This window comes from Chaetomium globosum, genomic scaffold, assembly GCF_000143365.1.
Source record: "Chaetomium globosum CBS 148.51 scaffold_1 genomic scaffold, whole genome shotgun sequence".
NCBI lineage: Eukaryota > Fungi > Ascomycota > Sordariomycetes > Sordariales > Chaetomiaceae > Chaetomium > Chaetomium globosum.
Window position 1 is genome coordinate 5,531,912 of NT_165976.1, and position 24,810 is coordinate 5,556,721.

Genomic DNA, 24,810 nt, shown 5'->3' on the forward strand with positions numbered 1-24,810 from the left:
CACAACGGCAGTGGTAGCTCGACCTACACGTCGCCCAGCGGGGCCCAGTACTACTCCAGCGGCAGCTCCGGCTCGTCGGGCAATTCGGGCAGCAGCAAGTAGGCTGGTATGAGGTGTCTGACCGCGGGGAAGTTTTCTGAATCTCCAGAGGCGGAGTGACTAGCCAACCCAATAGGTTGGTTGTCGGGGCAGGGATGGGCTCCGGAGGAGTTGAGTAGTCGGTGTGATAGCTGAATTGAGAGCCGAGTCATCGCCTGCGAACTAGTACATATCGTACATCATCACCGCCGTAGCCATCATGTCCAACATCCCCCAAGCACCTCCCAATACATCATCACCACCCCTCCCCCCCCTCCCTCCCTCACTCACTCACTTAGCCAAACCCCCTCAAAGGGTCGCCGCCAACCCACAAGCTGCCCCCCCAATCAACAACGCGGCCCTCCCCAAATTCAACACCCCCCACCAATCCACCAACCCCTTCGCCGTCCTCTCCTCCTCCACAGTAACCACCCCCTCCTCCCCCTCCTCCTCCTGCACCTCCACCGCCGTAACCGCTTCCTCCTCCTCCTCCTCCCTCTCCATCTTCTCCTCCCTCACCTTCACCCTCTCCCCCAACCCCTTTCAACCTCCCATTTCGTCACCTGCATCACCCCCACCGTATACGGCACGATCCCCAGCGTCAGCCCCGCCGCAACCACATACAACCTCGACCTCCCCAACCCCCCCCCACCCTCGATCCCAACCCCAACCCCAACCAAAGATACCCCGCAGCCGCAACCAGCGCCGCCGGGGGGAGGACAGCGGCGCCGCGGGCATAGGTGCGGCGCCATTGCTGCAGCATGAGCGGGGTGGGGGACTCGAGGAGGCGCGGGGTGAGGAAGAGCGAGAGGGAGAGGGAGAGGCCGGCGGTGAGGGAGGAGAGGAGCAGGGCGGTGCCGGCGGTGAGGCGGTGGATTGTGGTGGGGGTGTCGGAAGAGGACATTTTGGGTGGTGTTTGGGTTCGGTTGGTTTGGGTGGTGGGGTGGGTGTGTGGTGTTGTGTTGGTGAGGGTTGAGTGTGAAGTGGGAATGGAGGTTGGTTTGAGTGTTGCGGGCAAGTTGTCTCTGTGTGTGAGAATTGCTCGGTAATGTGCCTGCTTCAGTGTGGTTGAGCACGGTTGGGGTTGAGAGATATATGGATGGCAGAGAAGTGGTTGTACGAGGAAGGATGAGGGTTGCTGACGACAGTCGATCGTACACTACATAGTATGTTTCGGGCTTGGCGAGTGGATCCCACTGATGAAGTGTTCAGGTGTTGTACATACATTACATACGCCGCGGAGACGCATGCGCAATATCGACATCGGCTCCGACCTGCCCCGATCGGTTACCCAATGGGAGTCAACAGTATCCTAATCAATAGGCCTAAGACTGGAGATGCATCATCTTGTCGGGCAGGGTTGAGCGGGGCAGCATGCCATTTACAGCCCAATCTGATGCTTTGGGCATACGAATACTCCCATTACATGTACTCGATGGTATATGCAAAACCAAAAAAAGGCCAGCAGACAATTCGTTCCGAAACGCCATCGCTGCCTCACAAGGCTGCCTTCCCCCTCGATTCAAACGGCAATACAACAACCAACAGACCAGCAGCAATGAACAATGCCCCGCTGGTGTACACCGGCGCCGCAGTCTGAAGGTCGGCAAACATGGCCACGATGGGCTGTATCGTTTTGTGTTAGCTCAAAATCAAGCCATTAGTGTTGGATAGAATCTACTTACCGCCATAATACCAAAAATGCGGTTGCAGGTCGCAGTGAGGGCGTTCCCCGTCCCCCGCTGCGGCGTCGGGAAAAGCTCCGGAGTGAATCTACCCTAAGTGTCAGCAAAAGGCGGCCGCAGTGGTAATAACCAAAACCTATTTTACATACCCGTACAGCACGGCGTACATGACGTTCGAAGTGAAGTTGAAAGCGCAGTTCCAACCCAAGAGGGCCGCCGAGTTGAGCGCCGTCGTCGACGCGTACAGGAACACGCCAGTCAAGATGGTCGAGACCGCGAGTGTGCCCTTGCGTCCAAAGTTCGGCAGTTCAACCAAGAATCCACCGAGTATCGCTCCAGGGATACCGACCACGGCGATGATCAGTGAGTTCCGGTACGTGAGACTTGAGGACATGTCAGCCAGTGCTCCCCCGAGGAGGATATCGAGGAGATCAGGAGCCGCCGGATGTAACCTACTATGTCGAACCGTCTCCAAAATCCGCACCACGCGAGGCCTGGATGAATGGCAAGTAGGCATTGTAGAGGGGGTACCTGTTTTTGTCAGCTCTCCTCAACCTCCCCAGCAGGACATCAACATACCCTAGCCCGATGAACGCCCAGACAGCCATGATCAACCCCGTCGATAACGCAAGCTTCTTCGTTGCGAACAGCGCCTTTATCCTGTCGACTGCAAAAACAATGTCAGCTTTTCCTTGCCTCCCCACTAAGTCACCAGGAGCCACCCCCAGGCTCGAAGACCGAGCGACAGAGAGCAGATCCAAACTTACGATTGACATCCTCAAGCTTGCGCTTGACTGCCTCGGCGGCCTTTGCCTGGCGCACGTACCCCTCCGGCTCGCAAGCCCTCAAATCCTCCAGTGTCAACTTAGTCTCCTTCCCATTCCGCTTCGCAACCTCGTGCACGATCCGCACCGCGTCCTCGTCCCGCCCCTTCCCCATCAGATACTTGGGCGACTCATAAATCGTAAACAGCCAAAACCGAATAACAAACATCACCACCGTGAGCCCGCCCATCGTGATCAACAACCACCGCCACCCCATATTCTCCTCCCGCCTACAATCCGCATCCGTCTCCTGACACGTCAAGTTCCCCAACAACGGCCACGCCACCAGCGTCGCCACCACCTGCGCAATCGCCCACGCCACCGACAGCACCGTCAACAAATACTGATGCGAGGCTGGCAAAAACTCGAGATAAATTGCCGAATCCACCGGCAGATTCCCACCCACCCCAAACGACCACAGCGCCGCGAACACGCCCACCGCCGCAAAACTCGGCGACCCGGCCGCCGCCATGCCAAACACCGCCGTGATACCCAACGTCAGGTTAAAAGCCCACTTGCGCCCGAACACGTCGCACCCGAAGCCCCAGAACAGCGCGCCCGCGAGCAGGCCGATGTTCTGGCTGAGCGTGAGCAGGGGGGGGCGCGCGGGGCCGAACTCGTTCTTCACCGGCGTGAAGATCAGTGAGGTCACGATCGGCCAGAGGTTGTCCGAGGCCCAACCGAAGGAGATGACGGCGCTGAGCTGCCATTGGTACCAGCCCATGCCGATGTCTTGGATCTGTGTGCGTAAAGGGTTAGGGATGGTGTCTGTTGAGGGTTTTTTGGGGGGGGGGTTAAAGTCGGGGTGGGCTTACGGCGCGGTTGAGAAGCTTTGCTTTCTTCTCGTAGACCGGGTCGACTTGGCCTTCGGGGAGGATGGCGCTGAGATTGTCGGCCGAGTGGAGGGAGACATCGTCTTGGGCGTGGGGGAACGCCTTAGAGTCTCTGCCTACCGAGGGCGCTTTGCTGCCCGTGTCAATGTCGGCCATGTTGGCGTTGCGGAGGGGCCTGGCAAACGATGGGAGCGAGCAGTTCGAACTGCTTACGATCTCCTTAGGTACCGTATGTACCTAGGCAGTTAAGGTTTGAAGAGTTATCGAGAGTGCAGGCGGGCGGGGCATGCAAGTCAATATATATAAGGTAGGCCCGAATATGCAACCCCGTCTCCAGCTGGGCGATCAGACCTCGGGACGGGCCTGCAGCTCTGTTGCACAGCTTTGGCGGTATCATTCGGGCCTTGTTTCTCCTCCTCAACCCCCCCTGTCCCCGGGAGCAGCTTACTGCATCACATACAACTTCGGTGGGCAGGCTGCAGGAGCAAGTGGCAGCTCGGGCAGGCAACAAAGGAAAGCGGGCGTGGGGGGAACCTATCAGATTGGGGAACTTTTAAACATGGAAAACTCAACCCCAATGCACCTCAAATGCACCCCCGACGCGCCCGAATCGCGCCATCCGCCCTGTCTCTCACCTTATTTGCGGGGGGAGACGCATTCGGCAGCCGGGGTGACCTATGACGCCATTTCAGTGCTGCATCCGGCACCTCAAAGTGCGAGGTGTCGCATCTGCCAATGGAAGGGCGCGGTGTTGGAGTTACCCCGTTTCTGACCGTGGGAAAGGTAATCGGGGTGCAACGGCGTTGTCTGGCTGCTTTTATTATTTACTTGGTGGTGTTTTGTTCTTGGCATTAGCTCCAGCCCCTGATTCAAGGAGTGAGCCCCTGAGACCAACCAACAACCCCTGAGAAGGAACAAGAAGGGGACTCTCAACATCAGGAGGAGCTTTCCAACAACCATTGATAACGGACTATGCATACTACGTTTGCAACGTGGTGTTCCCCCGATAGTGATCTGACTCTTGTCATCACCGGAGGCCGTTGTGGCCCCGTCATTTGGAATGAAAGGGACCAAAGGGTTGTCCTGACAATGTGCAGGCAAGCTCGATAGGTAGCTGAAATGACAGAGCAAGGTTCCCTAACGGCCTCTTTTCCTCAAAATCATTCCTGATGAAAGAGAATTATCAGTAGATACAGGGATACTTGGGGAAGAAACGGGGAAAGCGAAAAAGACAAGCGGAAAGGGGAAATTGGGAGCACATGAGAGGGACGTCGGAGAGGAGAGGCCCAGTCATTTCGGCGACCGCGGCAGTGCGGCAGCGTATTATACGTTACAAAACAAAACACTAATTCATCGCCATCTCCAGTACCTAAACGCTCGAGTATTGCTAGCAGCTCAACCTGAACATCGACCCGCCGTTGTGCACCGTACATTGGCGGCTTCGCAAATATGCTCTCATCCGCCCGCCAACCCATTCACCCATCCTCTAACCCGACGCCGAATCAAAGGTAACAGGGAGAAAATCAAGACTCCTTGCCAGCGCTCACAAATACACCGCCTCGCCCCAATACACCCCTGGACCACTCAGAAAGCCTGCTTACCGACCCTTCTTGTTGCCCATTTTTACCACAGACGATCCAACCACCTGAGGAGGAGGCCGGTCGTTGGGCTGGCGCAGCAAGTGGCCGTTGGTCTGTGAAAGGTTGTTGTCGTCTAGTCTGCCAACATGGTCCATCGCCCTAACCATATGCAGGGCCGGGGCGTAGAGTGCCGCAAACACGCCGCGGTGCTCGAGATCTTCAACTTCCCAGTCAGCCTTTATGCCAACCTTGAGAAGCGCATTTTGTCGACACATGTCTTCCAGCTCGGCGGAGACCACAGCAGCCTCGTACCACCGCGCGACTTCGCCCTTGCTGTCTTTGATCATCCTGTTTGACCAGGGGCGGGAGTGCTTTCCCTCGTACGAGTTCCAGGAAGCTTTAGAATACGGACCGCCCGAGTACGGTTCCGTCTTCATTTGTTGGACCTCAGTGATTTCGAGGGCGCTATGGCGGTCGACACTGGCATGACGCCACTTGGTCAGAATCCGGACCTCCCTCACGTCCATGAAGGATTCAGTGGGTACTGCAAACTGGAGCTCCAAAGCGCCATTCTCGTTGCGTCTAGGGACGTTGTCAGCATAAACCCACATTGGACTCTGTAAGATGGGCTCTTCACATACAGGATGCTTAGCGACTGCATCAGAGAGCGCGCGTAGGAGCCGTACACGGCTTCTACCTCGTCAGTTTTGACGTGGTTCATTACCATCCGTAAATCCCAGTGTCGACAGATTGCATGGACGTAAATGGGTTTTGGCTTGTCCCACTCCTGCACGTTGTCGTTTAGACGAATCGAGTAGGATAGCTCGGCGCTGAGTGTGCCATCATCCTCAATGTCGACAATAAACGGGGGAATATGCTTTGACAAACGTAATGCACAATAAAAAGAATACGTCGTGGAAGCGCAGCTTGGCTTGTTCTCCCAAATCGGAGCCCCTTCAACCTCGATGTTGATCATGTCTTCGATGTTGGGGGCATACGCGGAAAGAATTTTGGTGAAGTGGATATTTTGGTTTCCTCCAAAGTCGCTCTTCAGCCGTTGCAGCAACATCGCTTTCTCCCACCCTTCACTGGGTGTACTCTCGTTGTTGAATGCCAAACCAGTTTTATCCACCTTCTCGAGGATGATGCGCCCGAACTCGGCTCTTACTTCGACTTTGCCACGGCGATAAGGGCCCGTAACTAAGAGCTTGGCCATTGCTGCGTGTATCTCGTTGACAAAACCTCCGGCGACGGGAAGGCCACCCGACGCTCCGGTTCCGGGCCAAGGAGCTGGCCGTAGGCTCAGCTGTGCGCTGGGGTTAGTGAGCCCATGTGACTGCGAAGTATTACCACCGCTAACTTGACGTGTAGCTGTGTGCTTTTCCGTCAGAATCTCGCCCGGGCTGTCCTCGGCAGAGGTCCCTTGTTGCGGAACACCGCGGCTCATCGGAAGGTTGGATGTCAAGTTCAGCGTCGAGTTACCCGCCCCAGCCGCAGGGTTATCCACGGGTAGCGGAATAAGAGGGGCCATCCCCCAGTTGATTGTTGACCTCGGCATATCCTCAGCACTTCTTGTATCCACAGCAGCAAGCATGTCGATTAGACTGCCATCGCCTGCGAATGCGAGCTCCTCGTTTTGGGAGCCCATCATTTCCTTCGCTCTCGACACACCCAGCTGCGCTCGAAGGGCGGAGGGAGGTTGGCGAGAAGCTGACTTTTCAGTCTTCGCGCCCGTTAAGGCTGGCGTCCCGGTTGCTGTCCTGGACGTCGCGGCCGTGGGAGACCCGGGGCATAATGTTGTCTCGTCGTCATTGAAGTCCATGAGATCCTCATGCTCTGGTACGCTGGACGGGTTGGCAGCTGCTTGAGAACCGGTGTCGAGAACATAGTGCGCGGCCCGTCTAACAGATTCCTCAGGGATCGGAACATTCTGAACCCAAGTCCCAACCTGGAAGCTGGCCTCGCTGCCGATATGGTTCTGTTCAACAAAGTTGGGCTCTTTGGTGGGCGTATACTTGTCAATCATCCTGGTAAATATGGCAGGCCGGTTTCCCAGGGCTGTTTTGTCTCTTGGTCGAGCGGCAACCTTTGGGCCGAGTAAGGACACGTAACAACCCTTGTGAGGGGACCAAGGGCAGATGCGAATTGAAGATGCCTCCCGATAGAGTATCTCGTATGAGTCTGCCAGGTTCGCTACCAGGAGCCGATCGATAAGGGTCGAAGAAACTAGCTTTGGGTCGATGTTGGTCAGGTATCGAATATCAGCCGTCAAACCGGGCGTGACTGGACTGCGGCTATCCTCTGCATATACGAGGTGATCTACTCTCGGTGGAGGAGATGAAAGTTTCTGTAGCGGTTAGCAGCTTCCCATGCTAGGTCGCCATTCTGATATCACTCACCCTGACACTAAGCAGGACTCTGAGTCTTTCCATGGCTTCACCAATGGACTGCTTCTTGTGACCCCCAATGAAAACCAGTCTTCCGGCAAGGGCTGGAGAAAATGCGATGCCTAGTTCAGATACCAACGCCCTAGCTTGATTGGGGGTTATGATCTCCCAGTATGAGTAAGGCTCGTTGCCCTTATCAAGGTCATCCCAGAGCTCGACGCAAGGGTACTTGTCCAGGGCACTGGGGCGACAGTACTGCTCGTCAACTTCACCGACGTCAGGAGGCGGGTCATCTTGAGTGAACCACTCGTTTTCAAATGATGGCTGTTCACTGTTAGTAAGATCGCAGAGTTCCTTCCACCGATGAGCTTGTGCCCTACCTTGAGAGAGCCATCCAAGCTCAACAAGTCCTCTTCGCTGTCATCGAACACATCGTCTTCGAATTCGCGAGCGAGGAGGCAAAACTGCCAACGGATTTCGTCTACCTGGTCCTCACGACAGCTGACCTTGAACCAACTGTAGTCCCTGTCATAGACAAATTCGGCTCGTTCCTGTGCTGTAGGTTAGTGTAAGGCCTGCAAAAAAGAAAGGGTAGATCTACAAATTTCTTCGCCTCCATGTCACGAATCACCTCCTCGACCGCCTTGGGCGTGTACGTCCACAGCGTCGTCAGGTAAAACTCGGTCATGAGCGGACGGGAGGTGTCCATCGTGGCAGATGCCGAAGCGACGGCAGAAACGCAACAAATAGGTCAGATCTTTTATGGCGTAACAATCAGCTTGGCTGGGTGAGAAAGTCAACCCAACAAAGAGTTTGAGATTGCGAAAAAGAGAAGAGAGGTTGGTGCGTCCAGCAAGAGGTGGGGGATGTGGGTAGGTGAATTTCTGCAGAGCAGAAAGATGGGACGGCATAGAAAATTTCACCAATCCCACAGCAGGTTTCTGGGAGTAATCTATTTCCTGGCAACCTTTTCAAGTGAGAGGGCTCACTTAAGGTAGGACTGTAAAACAAAGCCTGCCCAAGCCGATGAACTGGCCAGCGGGCTTGGGGAACCGGGAAGTTTGAGGGCAGGTGCATGAAGGAAAGAACAAAAGGCACATAAGATTCTGGCACTTGGGAGACTTAGGAGTGACCAAGTGGCTCGGGGGTCCCACAAAGCAGCTGCAGAATCCCATCTGCCGATTGCCCTTCATGTCTTTTGAGGGAAGGAGCGAAGAGGGCGACGTGGGGAGGGGGGGGGGTTGCCAACTCAACCGGTGTGGCCTGGGCTGCCTTGACCCATCTCATAAAGGTTATCGAACCAAGGAGCAGATAGATTCTCACAAAAACCGTGATGCTTCTTGCCCATGTGAGGCAAACCCGGTACCTAGGCCTGGAAGCTGGCTTCGGTGCTACTCCTTGCTATCCCTGAGGGCAAATAGACACCCCCTGCCAAGCGAAAAACGTCCAACACAAGGACTTGCATAGCAACCCAACGACACTATTGAAAATGCAAACACCGTCAACCCTTCTTTGGAAGCATGAACTGCTTTGTGGCTCTTACGCAATTTGAAAAGAACTCCCATATCGCAAAGCAGGTCGAGACCCCTGGCTATTCTGAATATGATTGCACGACGGATTCTGCTCTGATTCCCAAACCCTGACCTTCACTTATCCCCAGCAACGCCGAACTCCCTGCCAATGGATACCTAATCCCTAAGTCCCAAGATCATCCATGAAATAGAACTGGAGCAGCATTTCTCCAAACCAACTAAGTGGCTGGTATGCCGCCATCCATGCATCAAACGCTCGCTCGCTCGCTCGACCGCTTTGGTGCCTGCTTTGCGTACCTGTTTTGTGTGCTCCAACCGATGAAAAGAAACGATGACAAAAACAAACAACAAACAAACAAACTGGTCTATCGGTCAGTCCTTTCTGCCCGGTCTGCTGGCTGGTATCATCATTATGTATGTCATGAATCGCGGGGAAAAAGCCCGCCGGAGAAAATGAAACCAAGGAAGGGGAGGAGGGGCGACCCCCTTCCCTCCAAGCCGGCGAGACCACCAACCCCCCCTAACGAATCCCCTCCCAAACCCCTTTATTGAGCCCACTCGATCTTCTCCTTCACGCTCAGCGCCCACCTCAGCTTATCCAGCACCTCCCGGGCCTCCTGCAGCGTGCGCTCCTGCTCCCTTTCCCTCCCATCAGCCTTGCGCTTGATATCCTTGAGCCCTTCCTCCTGCTCCCGCTTATACCTCTCAAACTGGGCCTCGATTTCCTCCTTCTGCCTCCTCAACTCGCGAATATTCCCGTCCTGCTGATCGCACAGCTCCCGCAGCGTCTCGATCTTCCCATCATCCTTCTTCCTCTCCACCACCAGGCCATCCACCTCCCTCTTCACCTTGGCCACCGACCGCTTCACCTCCTCGCCCTGGTCCTTCCAGTGGCTGCTGATGGCGTTGTAGCGGCCCTCGCACAGGGCGGCGTAGTTGGTGGCGTCCTCGACCTGGCGCTTGGCGTCGGCGCGGGCGGCGTCCATCTCGTCCTTCCAGACGCGCTCGCGCGCCGCCGCGTCCACCGCCCGCTGCCGCTCTAGCTCCACCGCGTCCTGCAGCGTCTCCACCTGCCGCTCTTTGCGCGCCAGCAGCGTCTTGGTCACGTTGGCCTCCAGCAGCCGCGACTCGTAGTCCGAGATCACCCGCTCCAGCTTGTCTTCGAGCAGTCGTGCGGTTTGTCGTGATTCTTCGGCCCGCAGCCGCTCGATCTGGATGTCGCGCTTGAGCGCCTCGTTGTCCGAGACGAGTCGGTTGATTACGCGCCCTGTCTTGCCTAGCCCAGCCTTGCCTACTGAGTTGTCCCAGCCGTTGGAGAGGTTGGCTTCGGTCGCTGTGAGAGAGGGGTCGTTGGTGGAGCTGGAACTGCCGCCGCCGCCGCCACCGCCGGGGTCGGCGGAGGTGTTGGGTGGTTGGAGCGAGGAGTTTGTGCTGGACATGTTGAGGCTGTTCTCGCGGGTGGGGAGGCTGTCGAGATGGTTATCGCCGCTATCGTACGCCGTCTCTGAGGCGCTGAGTTTTAATTTGTTGTATGACGGCTTCCTGGGTATCCCGGTTGATGTTGCCGCTTGTATCCGCCGGGGCGAGTTTGACGATGCCATGCTGGCAGTGCTATTGAGCGAGCTCGAGAAGCCCGAATCCCGCGATGTTGAGTGTGATGGCGTTCCGTCTGTGCCGGAATCTTCATCCGCGTATATCTGCCTGTCGTCGAAACTGGGTACTGTTCGAATGGTCGAGTTCATGCGATTTGGGGTGCGGGGGGACAAAGATGAGGCGGTTACGGGAGGGACCGCTTTTCCGTTGGTTCCGCTTGTTGCTGTCCGGGACATAGCGGAGTTTATTGTGCCTTCGGACGCAGGTGTGAGGGTGGACCGGGGCGAAGGGCGCTCATGCAAGGACTTGGACGACGCCTTGCTCGGCGTTGACTTGGTTGGGGTTGTCGCCGGTGTTGCCGTAGGTGGAGAAACGGTCGCGGGGGAGATATCTTTGGCTGCACACTGTTAGTTAGCCTCCGCTAGCATTATCATCCCAACTTGAACTCTGAAGTTGTGTCCAACGCCCTGACGACTTGTCTAGCGCGTAACCCGACTGCAGCTACCCGGACACAACACTCTGCTGTTTGCGAGGGCACGTTGCCGAGCACACATAAGATTGAACTCGTCCCGCGGATCTCTCTGGTCGGTGGCACAAGGCGGGGGTACATACTGTGTTGGTCGTCTCGGTGGATTGAGAAGGCCGGCTTTTTATCGGAATGCGGCCGGACCTTCAAAAGTCTGTTACGCATTTCTTGGAAGACGGGCGAGTCTGGGTTCGGTTCGAAGGCACCACCACGGAGAACAGTGCCAGGGGGGGCAGAGCTTGTTCCCACTTCAAAGCGGGTCTGGTCTCTTCGGCGACAGAGGGCTGTTGTCTCAATTGCTTCTGTGGGTCAGGTGGTTTGGCTGACTTGAATTTCATACACGCACACACATGTAATTGCGAAAACAGATCCTCAACATAGGTAGTGACGAGGAGAAGGACGATGCGTCTACCAGCCGGAATCTCGGGCCTTTTTGGACGATGTTGACCTTGGGATCGGTTTAAGATGTTCTTATTTGCTTGGCACAGCAGACAAGGCAAAGCTGTGGCTTACAGGGCAATGTAAATTAATTCCGGGGATGAAGGGATCAGAGAGGTCCAGAAGCTGGAACGATGAACAAAGCAAAAGTGGGTGGTCAACAGCGCTTCTGTTTTATCCTCGTGGCAGCTGCACCACTTTGACAAAAACAACCTTTTGGTTGGTACGGTACGTACGGTTGGTCCGCTGCCAAACGATCAATCCATCGAGACTGCGACCATCTTTGAGGCCAGCGCGCTGCAAAGTGCTGCAAAACATGCTCGAGTCGACTGCCACAGCAACCATGCAACCTCTCGAGCGGGGCCCTGTTCTTTTCATTGTGAGTGGCTGCCAAATTCATCAGCCCCTGTGCTCGGCCCGCTGGGTTGGAATCTGAGACAGGGATCTTTTCTGGTGGAAGGTCTGTGCCTGGCGGTCATGGGGAACTCCCTGCAGCTTTGTTGAACATGGAACAATGCGATGGCTGTGTTTCTGTTTCTTGACTCGAGATCAAGCAGATTGACCTTTTCATTGCGAAGCGTACATACAAAATTACACCCTTCGGAGAAAACATTATTTATTATTTATTTATTTCATTTCAGTCATTTTCTCAACATGTTTGAGGATGGCAGGTAAAGTTTGCCAAATCTGTGCTTGTAATATGACGGTTTATGCCAATGACGGATCTTCGACACGTCGCGTCTTCGCGTCGCGTGTCACTAATAGTCACCTCGTACCAATACAGGTCCTTTTTTCCCCTGGCCAACGCCTCCGCCCTCACCCACAGTTTGCTTTGATGACCTTCGACCTCGTACATCCGGTTAAACCCATTCCGGGCCCTAGCTGTGGAGATAGAATACATAATAAGTCATACATTATACCGATGTGCCCGTCGTCGATGTTCCGTGTCTTGTTCTTCATGTCGCAATCGCCATGTTGTTCGCAGCCGCCGCATCGCTTCCAGCGCCCCGGGTTTGCGATTCAATGAACCCCGGTCGCCACTTGACGAGATACTTGGCCGCCAGGGGGCGCGCGTCCTCATCTACCGTGAGTCAGTCTAAGCCTCAACGCAATACCAGGGAAAAGGGGTTAGGTAAGCACTCACACTCGGTCCAAATCTCCGCCACGGTATCCAGCGCAATCTCCCTCACCGGCGGCCTCATCATCACGAGATACAGCAGGCTCGTCAGCGCGAGCTGTACCGTCGTCGGGTCGGCGCAGAGCGCCTTGAGCTTTCCCAGCAGCGGCGCGCTTAGCTCGGGGATCTCGGCCAGGAACCGTGTTAGCACCTTATCTTGAGCGGTAATGTAGCTCAAGCACCCATCTACCAGCCGCAGCGCGCACTTCTCGTAGTTGAGCTCCCCGCCAGTGCCGTTCCGTTTCGTCAGCTGGTCGTTGTACCACTCCTCGCAGAGCCAGGCGACGGCGATCTCTATGCGCCGCCGCCAGTCCTCAAGGATGTAGGTAAAGAGCAGCTCGCGAATGCTGTCGCCAAGCGACGCGCGGGGCCGGTCGAGCGCGCCTTCTTCGGACTTGATGCCGCTGCTGGGTGCCCCATCGAGGCCGGCCGTGCTGCGGGTCGCGAGGCGGGTGATTACTGTTAACCAAGAATCGCGGTCGTACGAGCTTGCGGCCAGGCGGTTGATGCCCGCCTTGGGTTTCCGCACCGCCGCGCCGGGGTCTTTGAGGGTTGATAACGGTCCGAAGACGCGGGACGCAGCTGCTTGGCTGAGCTTGGCGGCGGCGTCGGGATCGAGGGCAGGTGGAGGTGGTAGGCTGAATGGGCCGAGGGCCATTTCGGCGCCGGCGTCCGCGGTATGCCCCATGAGCTCTTCTGGTGGGGCATTGTCGAGTTTGTTGAGGATCTGTTCCGTGTCCTCGGCTGGGGTGAGGTCTGGCTCGTAGTCGTCGTCGTCGTCTTCTTCGACGACCCACGGAGCCGTGGCAGCGTTCAGCACGCCAGGCTGAGCCGCTGCTGCCGCGGCAGCCCCTGCAGCGTGGAGAGAAGTGAGGCGATCCCGGATACCCTAGTAAGGTCAGTCGGTACTGGTATACGAGGGTCACTGGGTGCGTTGTTGAGACCACTTACGTTGAGAGCCAGGTCCAAGACATTCTGATCGAGGGCGGCTAATGTCCTGACACCGATCTTGGCGGCAAGATTCGCCGGTAACTGCGTGGCATCGAACGCTTGCAACCCGGCGTTGTTTGTGAGTGTGAATACGCCGGCAAGCGTATGCGGCCCCGGTCCTAGAGGAGGAACTGAAAACTGAGGAGCGCCGGCTTCCACCTTTTGTCTTTTGGCGTCACCATAACCCGCCACGGCTTGATCGGCAAGGGCTCTTTTACGACCAGCCTCATCGAATATTTCGGCCCGTGACCGCATCAGCCTCTCGACATATTGCTGAATCCGCCCCGACATGGGATTATTGGGGTCACTGGCAAATTGTTAGCCGAGTGGGCCTTCCGCTACTATAGCCATGATGTTGCTTACCGCCTAAGGAGATGAGTCAGGAACATGCGGGTAGTTTTTTCTAAAGACCTAACAAGCACCCTGGTCTTCGATGTCATCGGGGAGTTGGCTAGCTTTAGCGGATTGTAGTTGAGAACTGTGTTGAGGATGCGATTTGATGTATTTGGCCTGGACCGAGTGAGGATGGAAAGACAGTTGATGGTGGCATCAACAAGTAGAGCATCACTTTGGAAGGAAGTCAGTTGTCAATATTCCCACAGTGCGATTATACAATGTAGCCCACCTGCTGTTGTCCTGCAACACGCCCAGCATTCTATCCAGAAGTCCAGTCGCTTCAGCCTCCAACTGCCGGGGATCTAGGAGGGGATGGTTCGGCGGTATCATGTTGAGAGAGATGTCGAGTCCGTTGTACTGCGTGTCCTAGGTCAGCGCTTGTTATACCGCATCATGGCACCGGCCACCACTAACCTTTTGCTCTGTCCCATTCGACGCCGTTTGCGCAAGCACAACCCGCTGGGCAAATTTGATGCAGCTCAGCTTAACCGGTACCGGCGCCCCATCCCAGATACGTAATATCCTCGACTTGACGGCCGACATTTGTTCCCAGCTTTCGGTGTGGTAGGAGTTGTTGATACTAAGACAGCCGGGTTAGCATCGCCCCCTATTTGATCTGGATACATAGCACCACGGTAAAATACCAACGCCCAGGGATCAGGGGCACACCAGAAGAATCAGGCGTCGCATGCAACAAGCACTCTCCCCTCCAACCCCCTTTCCCCCTTCCCAACGAGGCTACCCGACAACCCCTCCCACAGAAAAAAAAGAATACTCACATCCACCTCACGGCAACGGGATACGCGCTCGCAGCCGCCGCGATGCTCGCCTTGAGCACGATGACGTCCTCGCCAGGGGCGTCGAGCAGGCCCTTGATGGTGTCGAGCACGGCGACGGTGATGTTCTCCTTGTCGCGCATGGACAGCACGGGGGTGGCGAGGGACTCGGCCAGGAACTCGGCGCCCCATCGCCGCAGCTCGACGGGCGCCGTCGGGCCGATGATGGGCAGCACGCCCTTGACGATGCGGTCGTAGTAGGTCGCGTTCTCGAGCACCAGCTTGCGGGCCGCGCCGAGCTGCTCCAGCTGCTCCGCGACCGAGATTCCATTGCCCGAGGGGGCTGTCGAGGTGGAATCGGCAGCCATGATGGTGGTTGTTTGTTGCGTTGCCCTCGCTCACGTGCCTCTCTCTGGTGGTTCGGGGGGAGGGTAACGGAGAAGAAGCGTTGGGTGTTGCACGATGGAACTGTTGTCGAGAGGGTGAAGGTGGGGGTAAAGCAGCAAAAGATTCTACAAAGAGCGCTGTCTGATGCTTGGACGGGCAAAGGGGACAGGACAAGGCAGTCTAGGTTGGTTGGTGGTCGACCAGGCCAGCGCGATGTATTGCAGCTTGTGCTGGTCCCAAATGATGCCTCCGCTCAGATGATGCCCCGATGCGCTGAACGAGAGCTAAGTAAAAGCAGGTACTGTTGCAGCTCACAGACAACGATCACCTCCGAAACGTCAAATCTCCAGTAACGACTTGCGAAACCCAAAGGCAGAGGTCAAGTCATACTGCGCTGCGACATCCCAGGTTGTCGAGTGCCAGTGGAGCAAATCTGGAAAAGTCAAGTTGTGTGGCAGAGGCAGAGGTTGATGGCATCAGAAATGACCAGATTCATCAATTCCACTGTCAGCAATGTTTGCGTGATGCGGTTCAACGATCGTCTCAATCTGTGATTCCCTCTTCCAGTCGTTTCAGCAGATTCAGTGGTCGTGGTCAAAGGTTGGAAAATGGATTCGGCGATTGTGGTGAGTTGGAGTTTGACTTTGTTCCAGCCTTGCAAGGTGCGAGACGCGCTTTGAAGCAAGGTGACGTGAAAGGAGCCAAGGGCTACAGGGTGCACGGACCGTTTCACTGCGGGAATGCGCCCGCCTTCCCATTGGCCTGCTTGCGATAAGCTTCATCACCACACACAACCCACGCGGCAACATCCGATGCTCGCCTTCATTTTCCCCAGTTAAAGATCACATCACCAACCGTTGTGTGGAAGCACCCACAGCGCCCTCATAACGCAGCCATGGTGTAAGTCCACCGTTCATCATCCGCCACTACTGCAACCGCCACACCTGCATTCCAGTTACCAAGCCCCCCCTCTTCTGACCGCCGCAAAAGACTCTCACGCTCGAGCTACTACGACAACCGCAACCGCCAGTCAGCCGCCCTGATCCGGGCCCGGCGGCCGTACTTGGTCAAGAACGCTGTGGTTGGGCTCAGTATCTCCGCCTTTGCCATTGGTATCTGTACGGCCGCCCCCCGCCTTCCCGCCTTACAGCTTGTAGCTTCTCCCAGCTCCGGTTGACTGACCCCAGGATTGTCTAGGGGCCTACACCATCAACGCGATCGGCCAAGACGAGTTCGAGGATGTCAAGGTTCCCGATGTGCCAGTAAAGCCTACCTCCCAAAATGCGAACAAATGAAGGGGGGAGGGGGGCTTGCTCGTACCAACATGGTGGAGAGGGACATACCGTTCGTCGCCTGCATAGTGAGAGCAATGGGTTGTCGTTGGAACAGCAATTGTATTACTTTACATGTACAATCGACACACACACACTAACATGGAGTTGGGGAATCTATTTTCGATTCAAACACAGCGATGGCTTCCCGCCGGGCGTCTAGCCCGGACAACAATAACTCAGACAACAACACCTGGTATCCCCGCGCGCTGGGTCCTACGCATCCAAACAAGCACCACAACCCCGACCAAATACAACCCCGCGATGGGCAAAACCGGCTGTTTGTACACATCCTCATCCATACACATGCCTCATCTATACGACATTAGTCGATCCGAGAATCCAGACCGTATCCTTCCTTGCCACGTCAAATGCCCAGTCCGAAAAGTCTGAAAAAGAAAAACGCAAATCGCGGTGGAAATGCTCAGCCGCCATGATACAAGTTCCATGGGGTTCCCCAATGCCTGGCGCTAAACTCCGTTAAGTTTTGGCGATGAAAACCGCTTGCCCTCCAAGGATGTGCTCAAGATGAATGAAACGAAAAAAGGAAAGAAGGAAAAAAAAAAATCAAGATGCATGAATGACAGGCTCTCGCCTGAGGGCCTCTGGGCCCATTTTCCCCTTAAGAGACGACTCGGGCACAACTGGCGACTGAGCCTTTGACACTTGTACCGGGGAATCGCCGTTAAGAATGGTAGTCGTGCTTGACGAGAACAAACCCCCCGGTTGATTCGAATGCCTCTTCGGCGCCGACGACGGGCCGGCAAACGTGGGCTGGAAACCGTTGTCACGGTGCGCTTGTGGCTGCTGCGCCCGGTGGGATGGGTGGTTCGGGTTTGCCCACGGCGTTTGTTCAATAAACTGCTCGCCGGCGGCACCAAGCCCTTGTACGAACGAGGCGAGACCTCCCGGGTATTCCGGCCGGAAGGGGGCCGCTTGGTTTGATGCCTGCCTCAGTATTGGCTCACGGATGCTCTGGTGTCACTGTTAGCTTCGGTTTAACCCGCACAACCGGTATCAGTACCAAAACTCACTTGAATAGCCTCCAAATCCGCCTCCATCTGTTCTTCGGAAGCGCCGTTGATCGATGGTGCCGCGGGGAAGCCGACGTGCTTGGCGAAGCCGGAAAGAATCGAGACTTCCCTGTTGTAAGAGACGGCGTCTCTAAGGGCTTGTTGCCTCGTAGCGGGAAATCGAATCCCATAGTCCGGTATTGTGTTCGCCGCCCGCCGGCGTTCTTGTTGAATTTGGTACCACTCTTCGCCCAGCTCTGTCACCGTCTCGTCTCTCGATTCGCGCACAGCCTGGTAGAACTGGGACATGATCTGCGCACGCTCCGCAACTGCTCGGTGTCGGAGGACCGACAATTTGAATTGCAACTCAAGGCCGCTCCTCTTGATTTTCTCCGCCCGCCGCTCCTCAAGGCACTGGAGCATCGCGAGATATTCGGGGTGCGTCGGATTGTCGCTCGTAAGCATGGCCTCTTCCTGGTTGAGCTGCTCTAGCCGTTCCTGGTATAATCTGTATAGGGTATCAGCATTTGAACGTTGAAGTGTATGGTCAAACAATGTACAGACCGTTCTCGGAAACTGCTAAACTGCTTCTCGATCCCTATTAGCTCTTCCCACGCCGCTTTTTTCCGTTCCACTGCTGCCCAGTTAGCTTTGGCCAAGGCGAAAAAGAGGGCTGGCGGCTACGTACACTCTTCCTCGTTACGGTGTGCTGCCTCGGCTTCCTCGTCGACTTCGTCGGCGTGGTCATCCTCGGCTTGCGGGGTGGGCACCTCTAGGCTTTGCGCGTCGGCATCTTCTGGAGGTTCGTCTGGCGCTTCTTCCTTCGTTGTGGTTTCCCCTGGGCTTTTGCTTTTTTGCTTCTTCGTCGGACTGCGCTTCCCTTTCCGGGACCTAGTTGACACGACGAGGTCTTCATCGCCCGTGTCGGGAAGCTCCTCCTTAGCCTCCGTCGTAGCGACAACTTCTTCGTTGTCCTCTTCAGCAGTGTGGTTGCCGCTTTGTGGATTTGTCGAAAGACCGTCGTCGTCAGCCATAGCAACTTCGTCGGGAGACTCCTGGTCGGCCGCGCTAACCGAACCGGTCCGCTTTTTCAGCGGCTGGTCGGATTCCGAGTGCTCGGTCGCAGAGGAGCGCTTCCGTTTCCGAGAATCGGCCGAGTTTTTTCTTGGGTGTGAAGTGGGCGCGTCTTTGGTGGGAGCAGTCTGGCTCTTCTTGGCCAGTGTGGCCGCCCGGCGCCGAGGCTCTTTGGCCGAGTCCACCTCAGGTTCGCTGGAGGGTATTGACACGTCGTCGTCCTCTCCGTCCTCTCCTTCGGAGACTGAATTGTGACTGCTAGTCACGTCCCCGGTCTCAATGTCGGCACGCAGCTGTTGGTGTAGCTTGCTCGGGCTTCGTTCGAAAATTCGGTCTCGGCGGTCTGTAAATCGCCGATTCCCCTCACCAGTCGTATTCAACATGTCGCGTGTCGCGCCATTCTTTGGCGGGGTATCGTAAAGGCGTTCTGTCTCGGCCTCTGAATCATTAACGTCCACCTCCGAAAGCTTGCTTTCGTCGTCCGACTCGGAGGCGGCGTCAGAGTCGGGGTCGCCTTGGGTACCATTCCGATTCGGGGCGTCGTGGCCATCGCTGAGGTCGCGCATGTCTAAATCCACCTCGTCGCCATATCCGTCCTTGTCTTCGGGCTCGCTAAGGGGGCTCGAGACGCTGCTGGGGCTGTTGTCCAGCAAGGGCGGGGGCGGGCTCGACAGTGCCAAAGGCGGCGCGGTATCACCTGTGGCCATCGTAGACCATGCAGTTAGGTTTATGGTGAATCGCTAAATATTGTGCCAATGACGCCGTGGGCGTTTGTGCCCGAGAAAGTAGGGTCGCGCAAAAATGAACTCGACGGGTTCCGCGAGCGGGCGGCTTTGCTGTCGGCAGCGGTTGCGACCGGAAGAGTAATAATGACGAGGGCGCCGAAAGAGATAAATAAAGTTTGTCGATGAAGCCAGAATAATACGGTGCGTTACTGCTGTCAATCTCACGCAAAAGGGCTGAGCGCATGTGTGGTGGGTAGGATTGGAAAGTTTGGTGGTGCCCTGTATTGACCAAGAAGATGGGAACAGGAGCGACAGAGCAGCACAGACGGGCGGGATGACCGAGAGCTGCTTGCCCGCCGGCCGAGTTCCTGCGACCCTGGAAAGCGGTGTTTCCCGGCAGTTTCCGATAAGGAGCGATAAGCGAATTTTCGGCACAGTGAGAGGACCTTCCCACCATGCTCTGGGTGCTGAAGAGGAAGAAGGTATTGCTGGACTGCCCGTTTCTGTCCAGGTCGGAAGTTCCATTATTTCGACCCGTTTTCTACAACTCTTCAGGGAAGTATCCACACCTGAACCTGAATCACGGACGAAGCTTTTCAGCTTTTCTTTCTGCTCCTATCGAGCCGACCAACCAGCTGCCAACTCCCCCATCCATTGTGAGCGTGCATCGAAACGCCAACATACAGCAGAATGGCCAAAAGGTATGACTTTGAAATAGGTTTTCTGGGTGTTTTTTTTACGGCACGGGAATACTGATGTATCTTACTATTACAGCAAATCCGGTCTGTCTGTCTCTTCCAAGGCGATTGACCCCACCTTGGATGCTTTGTTTTCCCACAGCGTGAGTAACCCCTGACATAGCTAGTCGAACCAATTCTAATACCTTACCAGGCCGGAGCCGTTAAAACACCTCCGAAGTCGCGCTACGTTGATCTACTTCCACAAAGGCCGAGGGCGACTCCCGAGAACGAGGGAGATGAGGAGGACGAAGACGCCTCGGAGAGCGAGGAAGTAGAAGGCTCCGAGGAGGAATCGGGGGACGAGGGCGGCGCTGAATTGGGCTCCGAAGGTTCGGATGATGACGAAGATATGTTGTCTGGCGAAGATGACTCTGGAGATGATGAAGCCGACGCCGCTTCAAGCGCGGACGACGAAACTGCAGCTGCAGAGGTTCTAGAGAGAGCCGCTACACGTGGCCCATCTCAAGACGAGGCACGGAAACGGAAACGGAAACAACGAGATGACGACGAGGACCTCGAGGCCAACTACCTCGAGCGCTTGGCAAACGAAGAAGAGCCGTCGGGAAAGCGGCACAAGGCAGACTCGACGGAGAAGGATGTGGTGCCGACAGCTTCCAAGGTTGAAAAGGAGGACGACGACGAATTAGGAGGTGACGTGCCCGTTCACGAATCAGTCGCTGCCCGCCCTGCAGTATCCGAGCTAGAGAAGGCGAACCGCACCGTCTTCCTCAGCAACGTTGCAGCCGAAGCGATTACTTCGCGCAAGGCCAAGAAAACGCTGCTCAAACACCTCTCGTCCATCCTTGACAAGAAAGCAGACCCGCCTCAAAAGGTAGAATCGATACGATTCCGCTCGACGGCTTTTGAGTCGGCAGGGATACCGAAACGCGCTGCATTCATTAAGAAGGAAGTCTTGGAGGCCACCACAAAGTCTACCAATGCCTACGCCGTCTATAGTACCACTGCGGCGGCGCGGCTCGCTGTGGCGCAGCTGAATGGCACCGTTGTGCTTGATCGGCATCTCCGTGTTGATAGCGTAGCCCACCCGGCAGCTGTCGATCATCGCCGCTGCGTTTTTGTCGGTAACCTCGGCTTCGTAGATGACGAGAGCGTATACAACGTCAAAGTTAATGAAGAGGGCAAAGAGGTGGGTGAGCGGCGCAAACGGACCAAGACACCAATGGACGTCGAGGAAGGGCTCTGGCGTGTCTTTGGCAAAGAGGGCGGCAAAGTTGAGAGTGTCCGCGTCGTGCGAGACGCCGCGACCCGCGTAGGCAAGGGCTTCGCCTACGTCCAGTTCTACGTTAGTTCATCCCCTAGTCCACGCCACCCTTGAACCGCTAACTAACCCCGCCCACAGGACGGCAACTCAGTCGAATCGGCGATCCTCATCAACGGCAAGAAATTCCCCCCGATGCTCCCGCGCGAACTCCGCGTCACCCGCTGCAAAGCCCCGCACAAGACAGCCCGCGCAATGGAGGCACGCAACCAAAGAGCCCCCGCGGCTTCCGACCGCAAGGGCGGCAAGCCCGGCACCGGCAGCAACAGCGAAGGAAAGTACGTGCCCAAGCCCACGGCCGAGTCCCAGACCCTCGCAGGGCGCGCGAGCAAACTGCTCGGCCGGTTTGGCGCGGCGAAGCTCACGGGTAAGGCTCCCGGTCTGAACAACAAGAAGAGGCGGGACCGGCGCGACCGGTTTGTGAACCGCGGCGGCGAGGCCGCGGGCGGGGAGACGAGCGGGATCAAGGGGCCGGAGCAGTTCGTCTTTGAGGGGCGGCGCGCCAGCGCGAAGGACGGCAAGCCCAAGGACTTGAAGTTCAAGAAGGGGAAGACCAAGGCCAAGCCGCCTAATAAGAAGGGCAGGGGTGGCAAGGTTGGAAAATACTAGCGGAAGGGCTGAGGGAGCCAGATGTTTGCTGTGGGAATAAATGTGTTGAAAGGTGTTGATCGGTTGTACCTATGTGTATACTGTATATCTCGGTACGGATGCTTGCGATAGACGGATAGTTGCCGATGGGAGCCTCGCTGTGTATTGGCTTGTCGCCCAGTTAATAGTACAATTGCCCCCCTTGATCGCAACTACGTACCTCCAGCGGAAGAGAAATAGAACAGTTGATTGGACTGAAGCATGATGGATACGGTTCGCCCTCCTCAGCTTCCATCTGGAAAACGCGGTAGGCTCTCGTGATAACGGCATTATGCCGCCAACAGAAAGTATCATGGGACGTCTAGAAACATAACAATCAAGGAACTGGCAGTCACCCAAACCACCAAGACCCCTATCCACATTTGGTGCTATCTCTTAAATGGACAAGTGCCAGAAGCAGTAAGAACACGGCTTGCTGGGGGATATTATCTTCATAGACATCTTCATGTACGCATGCGACGCAAAAAGCAGTCCATCATCATCAGCCATCAGCCATCATTCACTCCTGTCATTTCGCCTTCATCCCCAGGGAAGCTGACAAGGCTACCACCCACCACCCACCACCCACTACGCCCACAGAGCTCGCTCGTCTGCGCCGACCCGTAAATTACGCCGCCGCCAACGGTACCAGCCGCTTTTAGTACTCGGCCTCCTCCTCCTCAAACTCGGTCGAGTCGGCAGCAACCTCCTCGTAGTCCTTTTCGAGGGCGGCCAGGTCCTCGCGGGCCTCGCTGAACTCGCCCTCCTCCATGCCCTCGCCGACGTACCAGTGGACGAAGGCGCGCTTGCTGTACATGAGGTCGAACTTGTGGTCGAGGCGCGACCAGGCCTCGGCGATGGCGGTGGTGTTGGACAGCATGGAGACGGAGCGGTCGACCGAGGCGAGGCCGCCGTCCTCCGGGGAGGCGGTGGGGACGGCGACGGGCTTCTGGTAGTTGATGCCGATCTTGAAGCCTGTCGGGCACCACTCGACCAGGTTGAACGAGGCCTTGGCCTTGAGCTGAGCGACGGCCGCGCCGCAGTCGTGGTGGACCACATCGCCGCGGTACAAGAGGGCGACGGCCATGTACTTGCCCTTGCGGGGGTCGCAGACAACCATCTGGTTGTTGGGCTCGAAGCCTAGCGGAGAAAATTAGCTCGGCCACCCACACGGGGAACTAAACGCAAGAACAATAGGCACTTACACTGGAAAGTCAACTCGGATACCTTGAAGCTCTCGTGAGCGCTCTTGGCAGCCGAAATGACAGGGGCGTAGCTGATCAGGGGGTAGTGGATACGCGGGTAGGGCACCAAGTTGGTCTGGAACTCGTTCAGGTCGACGTTCAGGGCGCCATCGAACCGCAGCGAAGAGGTGATGGAAGAGACGACTTGGGCAATCAGGCGGTTGAGATGCTCGTAGCTCGGTCGGGGAATGTCCAAGTTCTTGCGGCAGATATCGAACACAGCCTCGTTGTCAACCAGGAAGGTGCAGTCCGAGTTCTCGATGGTGCTGTGGGTGGAAAGGACAGCGTTGTAGGGCTCAACAACGGCGGAAGAAAGGCGCGGCGCCGGGTAAACGGTGAACTCCAGCTTGCACTTCTTGCCGTAGTCGGTCGACAGGCGCTCGAGGAGGAGAGCACCGAAACCAGACCCTGTACCGCCACCGAAAGAGTGAAAAACCAGGAAGCCCTGGAGCGATTGGCAGTTGTCTTATCACTTCGTGTCAGCAATGGCCTTCCCAAGCGTTGAATCAGGGATGGATGCGCCTACCAGCAACACGGCGAATGCGGTCGACGACATTGTCAATCATCTCCTTGCCAATAGTGTAATGACCACGGGCATAGTTGTTGGCAGCATCCTCCTTTCCGCTAATGAGAAGCTCGGGGTGGAAGAGCTGGCGGTAGGTACCGGTGCGGATCTCATCGATGGGCGAGGGGTCGAGATCAACAAAGATGGACCTGGGGACGTATTTACCACCGCTCGTCTCGGTGAAAAAGGTATCGAAGGAGCCGCCCTCGGCGATGTCGGTGGCCTCGGGGTTCGGGCGGCCGTCAGGCAAGAGGCCGTGCTCTAGCAAGTACCTAGAAGCGCTTGTTAGCCAAAACGGCGGCATAAAAAAAGCGGTGAGTAGGTACTTACAGCTCCCAAGCACTGTTGCCCAACTGGGCACCAGCCTGGCCCAGGTGGACATGAAGAATCTGGTGAGCAGTCGTGTCAGCATCCAGCTTCGCGCCCTATGGAATCCATCTTGTGTAGCAAGTTCAGCCATGCCCCGACGTTCTTGATAGCCGAGGTGTAGCAAGCTTGCCCGGCCCAGCAAAGGTAGCAACAAACAACCGACTTGGCCAGTCGTAAATTGCACGAAATCGGTGCAAAATAGCGGCAATGGTAGTTGCTGAAACACCATTGGGGTCGGGCAAGCAAACCATTGCCGAATTCCATAAATCCGAATGGCGATGGCATCATCTTGGCAGTCTCCGCATTGCGGGCGGGCCGCCGGCCTGAAGGTATCGCCAGATGTGGGCAGCCACTTCGAGTCGCAAAGGGCAACGGGGGTGTGCTCTTACCTCGCCTCTCATTTTTACGGTGTTTATGTGTCGGAATTAGAGGTGTCGAAGACTTCGGTGTAGAAGCAGAGCAAGGAGCGCACAGCGCGATGCGGAGAGAGCAAACAGAAGAAAGGGTCGGCAACGAGTCGTGGAATTGCGGAGAGGTTGAGTTGTCTGTGTGAATATTTGTGGGCCCAGTGGACTTGCAGGTCCCCTGTTGGGTGCTTGGCGAGGGGCAGCTTCGTGGGGTTCGCTCCTCACCGCCTGTGC

General features: G+C 56.3%; 9 protein-coding genes across 9 annotated transcripts; 2 read left to right on the top strand and 7 right to left on the bottom strand.

Annotated features, from left to right (window-relative positions):
• Positions 1-373: 373 nt before the first annotated feature.
• On the bottom strand, positions 374-982 carry CHGG_01791 (uncharacterized protein; the record flags this gene model as incomplete). The annotated part of the gene is made up of 2 exons (XM_001221011.1): positions 374-618; positions 703-982. 2 exons carry the CDS (start codon positions 980-982, stop codon positions 374-376), a joined length of 525 nt encoding a protein of 174 aa, XP_001221012.1.
• Positions 983-1,575: 593 nt separating this feature from the next.
• Positions 1,576-3,576, bottom strand: CHGG_01792 (uncharacterized protein; the record flags this gene model as incomplete). The annotated part of the gene is made up of 6 exons (XM_001221012.1): positions 1,576-1,704; positions 1,764-1,851; positions 1,913-2,257; positions 2,343-2,430; positions 2,531-3,326; positions 3,403-3,576. The coding sequence occupies 6 exons, from the start codon at positions 3,574-3,576 to the stop codon at positions 1,576-1,578; spliced, it is 1,620 nt and encodes a 539-aa protein (XP_001221013.1).
• A 1,441-nt stretch (positions 3,577-5,017) lies between these two features.
• CHGG_01793 (uncharacterized protein) lies at positions 5,018-8,096 on the bottom strand (the record flags this gene model as incomplete). Its single annotated transcript, XM_001221013.1, has 5 exons — positions 5,018-5,582; positions 5,642-7,347; positions 7,400-7,711; positions 7,768-7,938; positions 7,989-8,096. 5 exons carry the CDS (start codon positions 8,094-8,096, stop codon positions 5,018-5,020), a joined length of 2,862 nt encoding a protein of 953 aa, XP_001221014.1.
• Positions 8,097-9,464: 1,368 nt separating this feature from the next.
• CHGG_01794 (uncharacterized protein) lies at positions 9,465-11,203 on the bottom strand (the record flags this gene model as incomplete). Its single annotated transcript, XM_001221014.1, has 2 exons — positions 9,465-10,909; positions 11,125-11,203. 2 exons carry the CDS (start codon positions 11,201-11,203, stop codon positions 9,465-9,467), a joined length of 1,524 nt encoding a protein of 507 aa, XP_001221015.1.
• A 1,229-nt stretch (positions 11,204-12,432) lies between these two features.
• CHGG_01795 (uncharacterized protein) lies at positions 12,433-15,183 on the bottom strand (the record flags this gene model as incomplete). Its single annotated transcript, XM_001221015.1, has 7 exons — positions 12,433-12,557; positions 12,621-13,542; positions 13,605-13,950; positions 14,007-14,210; positions 14,269-14,396; positions 14,454-14,619; positions 14,819-15,183. The coding sequence occupies 7 exons, from the start codon at positions 15,181-15,183 to the stop codon at positions 12,433-12,435; spliced, it is 2,256 nt and encodes a 751-aa protein (XP_001221016.1).
• A 914-nt stretch (positions 15,184-16,097) lies between these two features.
• CHGG_01796 (uncharacterized protein) lies at positions 16,098-16,379 on the top strand (the record flags this gene model as incomplete). Its single annotated transcript, XM_001221016.1, has 2 exons — positions 16,098-16,102; positions 16,193-16,379. 2 exons carry the CDS (start codon positions 16,098-16,100, stop codon positions 16,377-16,379), a joined length of 192 nt encoding a protein of 63 aa, XP_001221017.1.
• Positions 16,380-17,100: 721 nt separating this feature from the next.
• Positions 17,101-19,327, bottom strand: CHGG_01797 (uncharacterized protein; the record flags this gene model as incomplete). The annotated part of the gene is made up of 4 exons (XM_001221017.1): positions 17,101-17,508; positions 17,568-18,054; positions 18,111-18,144; positions 18,235-19,327. 4 exons carry the CDS (start codon positions 19,325-19,327, stop codon positions 17,101-17,103), a joined length of 2,022 nt encoding a protein of 673 aa, XP_001221018.1.
• A 473-nt stretch (positions 19,328-19,800) lies between these two features.
• On the top strand, positions 19,801-21,973 carry CHGG_01798 (uncharacterized protein; the record flags this gene model as incomplete). The annotated part of the gene is made up of 3 exons (XM_001221018.1): positions 19,801-20,046; positions 20,237-21,388; positions 21,446-21,973. 3 exons carry the CDS (start codon positions 19,801-19,803, stop codon positions 21,971-21,973), a joined length of 1,926 nt encoding a protein of 641 aa, XP_001221019.1.
• Positions 21,974-22,649: 676 nt separating this feature from the next.
• Positions 22,650-23,111, bottom strand: CHGG_01799 (uncharacterized protein; the record flags this gene model as incomplete). The annotated part of the gene is made up of 2 exons (XM_001221019.1): positions 22,650-22,940; positions 23,109-23,111. The coding sequence occupies 2 exons, from the start codon at positions 23,109-23,111 to the stop codon at positions 22,650-22,652; spliced, it is 294 nt and encodes a 97-aa protein (XP_001221020.1).
• Positions 23,112-24,810: the final 1,699 nt, after the last annotated feature.